Source organism: Arachis ipaensis, chromosome B8 (genome assembly GCF_059453495.1).
Source record: "Arachis ipaensis isolate K30076 ecotype BB chromosome B8, ASM5945349v1, whole genome shotgun sequence".
Classification (NCBI taxonomy): Eukaryota; Viridiplantae; Streptophyta; class Magnoliopsida; order Fabales; family Fabaceae; genus Arachis; species Arachis ipaensis.
This window is the reverse complement of record NC_142443.1, coordinates 5,524,389-5,531,016: the sequence shown is the minus strand read 5'-3', so window position 1 is coordinate 5,531,016 and position 6,628 is coordinate 5,524,389. Positions and strand designations below refer to the sequence as shown.

The following is a 6,628-nucleotide window of genomic DNA, read 5'->3' as shown; positions in this document are numbered from 1 at the left end:
AATTATTAATTGTGTATGATGACCGGGCCACCGGACCGACTTCGGGTGACCCGAGCTATGGCCCGGACCCGACCCGAAATAATGACCGGGTCTATTTTTGAGACCCTTACCCGACCCTAAACCCGATGAAATCACACCAAATTAGCCCCAAAAGTGTTCGGGACCGGGCCGGACCTTCGGGCCGGGCCGGGTCCCCTAGTTGCAACAACTCTAGATGAACAAAGAAGACTATGACATTTGATAGCTCTTTGCCAATTTTTTTTTTTTTTTTTTTTGGTCAAGACAATTTTTCTATTTATATTCTTTGCCAAGTTTTCTATTTATATTCTCTGTTGATCAAGTTTTTTTTTATTGGGTCTGGACTCTGGAGTAGGCAGAATCTTAAAGCTTCCGATCGTTATTTTAAGATATAGTAGGCCCAAAATGGCCATATTTGCAAACTATCACAAACGTAGAATAGGCCCAAAAAAACTGTACCAAAAAAGAAACCAGAAACAAGAAACAAGAAAAAACGAATTGAGAGGGGAGAACCAGAGAAGATTGAAATTCGATCAAAAATCAGAAAAACCCTAGTATACTCAAAACCTTGCCATATATATAGTCACAAAACCCTTCGAGCCTTCTTTCTCTTTCGGTAGTAGAAGTAGTCATTTTCTCCCAGCTCCGTCTCTTTCTCTCTCACTTTTGCTCCTAAAACCCTAGCGATTCTTCATCTCTCTTCATTCAATGGAGTTTTGGGGTAACATACTCTGTTCTTCTCACATATAATTTCCCTCACTAGAAATGATTTCTGAATGCTAGTTATCATTCGTTATTTTTAGCTGAAAATAATCTGATTTTAAGTGTTGCTTTTTCCTTTATATGGCGTACATATATTTCTGTTTCTATAGCTTTTATTGTGTTGAACTTTATGCAATTTGTGAGAATGCTTGTGTTAGGGTTTCTTGATTGGACCGTGGTATGATTATTTGTTAGCTTTCTTTTTTTTTTTTTTTAAATTCAGGTGCTGAGGTTAAGGTTGGTGAGATTGTTAAAGTAGACAACAAGGAATCAGATGTCTGCATACACCTTTCTCAGGTTAGGGTTCTGATTGCTTGGTTCGGTTTTTCTACGTTTGTTATGTATTTGGAAAAAGGCTTATGATCGGTTTATTGTGGTTTTCTCTGTAGGTTGCTCTTGGTGAGTCCAAGAAGGACAAACCCAGTGAGCCTGTGGTTGTTTATTTGAAAGTTGGAGAACAGAAATTTGTTGTGGGAACTCTTAACAAGGAGAAGTTTCCTCAAATTGCTCTTGATTTGGTTGTTGAGAAGGAGTTTGAGCTTTCCCACACTTCCAAGAACGCCAGTGTCCACTTTTGTGGATACAAGACATCTGTCGCTGATGAATATCCTTTATGCTCCTAAATTATTATATTTGAAATTGCTGGTCTTTTTTACCCTTAATGTTTTACACAACTTTGAATGCGTGTATCTATTTACTAGAATCTAAACATGCAACCTTAGTTTCCGTATATTTTTGCTCAATCTTTTATTTTTCCTTAACTTATGATTTGTTTCCTTCTAGCACTGAGGAGGATGATTTTTCAGGTTAGGTTCAAACTGTCACTTAAACTTATCGCATGTAACATTTGAATTGGACTGGCTGCTGAAATTTGTTGTATTTTGTCTGACTTGTGCAGACGATAGTAGCGATGAGGATCATCCATTGCCAGTTGCACAAAATGGTATATTCTTCCTCTCAATCTGCCAAATATTTTTCTGTTTATTAATGTTACATGGATAATTAATGAATTTATAATACTTGTTCTAGGAAAAACTGAAGTAAAAGTTGAGGAAGTAAAGGTTTCTCAATCTAAAAAATCTGATGCTCAGGCTGGTGCATCAAAACAAGTGAAGGTAGTTGAACCAAAGAAAACAGAGGATTCAGACGATGAATCTGATGAGGATGATGAAATGGACAGTTCAGATGAAGAGGTATTTAGGATTGTTTAAAATAATCATAAGATGCACATTCTGTAATCCGTTATTTTTTCGTGAACTGCTATTAATCACTATCATGTTAATTTTGTTCTCCTTTTGAGAGTATTTTTACATATAGGTAAAACATTATTATTCACCTTGAATGAATAGATGGTCCTTTTTTTATTTCCTTGGTTTTAATATTGTCATTGTAACAATTATGCCATTGGTTGTTCTAGATGGAGGATGGCGAGAGTGATGAGGAGGGTGAAAGTGATGATGATGATGATGAGGAAGATACCCCACCCAAGAAGGTAATCATATATTCCGTATTCTTTGTATAATTTGCGTCCTTGTAATAACTCGATCACGAAATGAGAATTTTTTTTAATTTGAAGGTGGACCAAGGAAAGAAGAGGCCAAATGAATCTGCGACAAAAACTCCTATTTCTAACAAGAAAGCAAAAAATGCTACCCCTGAAAAGACCGGTGAGACTTGTATATATAATATTGATTGATATTTGTTGGATAATTGGTTTATTTATAAAATGTTTCCTAGTGTGTTTGCAATGCATAGTTTGGTGTTTTGAGTTGCCCAATTGGAATTTGCTTAGGATTGTAGTTTGTTCTTTAGTCGTACGTTTTCCGTATTATATTCTGAATTTCTGATAAAACAAAAATGTTCCTTAAATTTTGATGTAGATGCTAAGAAAGGTGGCCATACAGCAACTCCTCACCCAGCAAAGAAGGGTGGAAAGACTCCAAACAGTGATGGCAAGGACACTCCCAAATCTGGTGGACAATTCCTCTGCAAAAGTTGCAACAAGTATGTTCTCTTAACCCTTGCAATAATTTGAAATTGTAGTTTTGTTTAAAGGAGTAAATTGTTAATTGGTTTTCATTGTTTTATCCAGGAATTTCAATTCTGAAACTGGTCTCCAGCAACATAGCAAGGCTAAGCATGGTCAGTGATATTGGATTTTAAGCTGATTCATTTGGTATTTTTGCCGGATATATTAGAGTTTCGTAATGTAAGAACTTTAGGTATCGTTGGTCACATTTTGACCTAGTAAGTTATTATGGGGTTCGCATGTTTGAAAGTTTTGTTCTGACATTGCTGGGCGTCGCAATTAATTTCTTTAGTGGTTTTCTGCTTCATATTATGATTTCTTTTTCTATATTTTATGCCAATATGATTAAACATTCTTGCTTAACGTAGGCACGTTATCGATGATGGGAAAAAATTATCTTGTAATATTTCTTGATTTCATAATTAAATGAAGGATTTAACTAAAATATGCTAACAATATAATGTATAATAATGAAAAACATTTTGAATTTTCAATATATTCAATACGTTTTAAATGTGTATAAATACTTATTGGATAACTTTATGTTGAAGTTTTGTTGTGGAGAATGGAGAGGAGTGTATAATTTATCTGAAACTAATAAAAATTGAATGACAGGTACTCTTAGTTATTTAATTATCTACGAGAGAATCTTTATTTTTTCACTATTTTTTTTTACCGTAGTGTGCATCATATTTATTGTCAGAGCTTTAGTCGTATATATATACACATATATATATATATATATTAAAATTTGATCTTTGGATCCATATTAGTAAGACCTTAAAATGAACTCAGCTGAACCCAACGTACGATTCAGCTTCTGTAATTTGATATGTAATTGCTCAGTACCAAATAATGAGTAATGTAAATCTGCAGCAGAAATGTGTAAACGACGATTTCAACTGTTAGATAATGAGTTGCTTATCATTGTACTAAGTTTACCCTAATAAATTAAATTTATATAACGATTTATTTTGGGGTATTCATTTATATAACTAATTTAATTTTTAATGTTTCGTTTCTTTGTTTTTTGGTATCAAATGTTTCGTTCCTATATTCTTTTTGAGTTTACAAATGAGGGCTTTCAAACCCAATACACTAATAGAAAAATAACACTATTTTCTCCCCACGGGGTACTGGCATAACACAATGGACTCGTATGCAATCACGAATTTGTTTATATATTTTAATTCTAATTCAAACTGATCGCCTAAAAAGAAACTTTAATCATCATGTGGATCAAATTTTACCATTGTTTACCTTGCATATCTAGTTTTCTGGTTTCAAATTAGTTAGGCCAATTTTTATTTAATCTTGCAAATATAATTGGGGCTGTGAAAGGTCATAACAACTACTACTACTACTATTGACTCTTTTTACTAGTAAATTTGGATTACAACAGTTATGAGCAAAATAACCAGGAAAAAAAAAACTTAAATGAGCAATGAGCAAGGCGCAATGCTTAAACACAAATGGAATAGGGCGTTATCAAATTAAGTAGACCACCGCCAACTAAAAGGGAACAAATTTATTACATTGTTTCTTGCTATTAAAACGTTCGATCAGGAGTTAAAACAAATAACCAAATTAAATTAAACCACACATGAATGAGATATAACTAACTAACTAATGGGCTAACCGTCTATGAAATGTTCTATCGAGTTTATTGCGGACATTGAGGCTTTTGATTTCACCGTGGCTTGTGGTGTGGGTAGGCTGTAGAGAATGAGAGATATTTTATGTTTTTGGTAAGATATTGTATTTATAAAAAAGTAGAAATAAATTGACCAGCAAGCTGGTTTGCCCGAGAGGTTAAGGGGGAAGACTTAAGATCTTCTGCACATAAGTGCGCGTGGGTTCGAACCCCACAGCCAGCATTTTATAGTTTTTTAAAGTCAAAGTGTGTTTGCTTTGTCAATTCTGCTCATCAAACCATTTTCCTCTCCCTCTACATTTTCTTTTTATTTTCCCCTATGCATGTTTGATATGTTATGGGAGCCTAACTTATATAAAAAAATTTGTAAATTCATTTGAAGAATACATATCTTATTAGTGCAATTTTTCACCATGTGCAATTATATCTGTCCACCATATAGACTTTAAAGTCATATATACCTGAAAAATGAAACAATATTATATTTTGTGCGTAGGACATTGAAGGGGTGTTTATTAGTTTATAGCAATACCCACAATTGCAATGTGCTATCGCTCTCTTTCGTTCTAACCAATTCATATGATAAGCACACCACAATGTTTTTTTGTGTCCCACAATGAAATATACCAGTAGGACCCATGTGGTCCAATATATTTTGTTATCCCACACTATACATTTGTTACCACTTTCTATTTCTCTGCCTTCAATGTCTATGATATATGAGATTGTTGTAACTACATATATAGCCTTAAATTTAGCCAAGCTTTCATCAAAATCACATCATTTTATTTACTTTTTATTACATTTTCATATACCATTAAACTTATCAAGAAGTAGTTATTAGGCTTTAAGAATGGTTTATGTTGAGTCAAGAATTGATTTGGTTTCTTGTAATGACAAACATAATTAATAATATTCTAATATATTTATTTTTTTATAAACATTGTAGGTATTAATAGATTAACAATTAAAGATCATAATCAAACAAGCTATTATTCAAGTAAAAACAGCTTATAATTGATTATTTATAAGCAAAAATGGGTACAATTATAAGCAAAAATGGGTTTATATATAGAGAAAAAGTTGTTGCACATTGAATATAACCAAAGAGAAAAGTTTAGAGGCGGATTTAGAGGGGACTAGCATGGGCCATGGCTCTCCTAAATTTTTAAAACTTAAAATATATTTGATATAATGTCTAAAATTTTTAACAATATACCTTCTAGTTGAATGGTTAAAGGAAAACATTTTATACTCCAAAACATAGGTTCAAATCCATACATTTTAAATTTATTTTCTTTTGTTTTTTCATTTTTTTGTTTGTAATTTTTCTATCTATTATTATATAAAAATACTTTAGTTTTTATAATAATTTCTAATTAATGTAATAAAAAAATATATACATAAAAATAAATTAGATTAAATTTTATTTTTTATGATATTAAAATAAAAATATATTAAGTGAATTATTTATTAATATGAATATATCTTATATATTATATTCATTAATTTATTTTAAATACATATATTAAAAATATTAGAGAAATAATTTATATTATTTATGTTATATCTTTTATAATAAGGATAAAAATTAAAATTTTATGAAAATTTTTTTGATATAAATGATTTTTTAAAAATTAATTTTAGTTTAAAATAATATTAAAATATACAATTATTTTTTTTATTAAAACTGAACTTTTAATTTTTTGTTTTTGGCCTCCTCTTTATGAGATTTCTGGATTCGCCACTGGAGGGAAGGATTTCCTCTTCAATGCTAACGGTGAAGGGTATTTACAAATTTTATTAATTAATAATATTAATATTATTGATATTATTATTAATATTATTAATATTAATAAACGGTTACTAACCGTTTAGTACCATTTGGTTGAACGGACACAACCTTTTAAGGATTGTGTATGTTTAAAATATTGTGTCTATTGGCTAAAGGGACACTACTCTTTAAGGATTGTGTATGTTCAAAATATTGTGTCTATTGGCTAAAAGGATACAACTCTTTAAGAGTTGTGTATGTTCAAAATATTGTATCTATTGAGAGTAGAAAAGATACAACCATTTATATACGTAACTAATCATAATTGCTACGTGCAAGATGTATAAATAAGTCCTTATCCACTATTTCAGATTAGTAGTACTAAGTGTAC

At 31.2% G+C, this 6,628-nt stretch overlaps 1 protein-coding gene and 1 non-coding gene across 3 annotated transcripts; both read left to right on the top strand.

Annotated features, from left to right (window-relative positions):
• The first annotated feature begins 499 nt into the window (after window positions 1-499).
• LOC107613503 (histone deacetylase HDT1) lies at window positions 500-3,116 on the top strand. Of its 2 annotated transcripts, XM_016315530.3 has the most exons (10): window positions 514-739; window positions 1,004-1,077; window positions 1,170-1,384; window positions 1,567-1,586; window positions 1,679-1,723; window positions 1,810-1,973; window positions 2,198-2,272; window positions 2,357-2,447; window positions 2,661-2,784; window positions 2,873-3,116. In XM_016315530.3, exons 1-10 carry the CDS (start codon window positions 727-729, stop codon window positions 2,928-2,930), a joined length of 879 nt encoding a protein of 292 aa, XP_016171016.1. In that variant the 5' UTR covers window positions 514-726; the 3' UTR covers window positions 2,931-3,116. The 2 variants fall into 2 exon arrangements, with proteins under 2 accessions (XP_088352603.1, XP_016171016.1); XM_088496477.1 differs by lacking the exon at window positions 1,567-1,586 and having other exon boundaries at window positions 500-739; window positions 1,170-1,395.
• A 1,487-nt stretch (window positions 3,117-4,603) lies between these two features.
• On the top strand, window positions 4,604-4,686 carry TRNAL-UAA (transfer RNA leucine (anticodon UAA)). The gene has a single exon. It is a non-coding gene; the product is annotated as a tRNA-Leu (tRNA).
• Window positions 4,687-6,628: the final 1,942 nt, after the last annotated feature.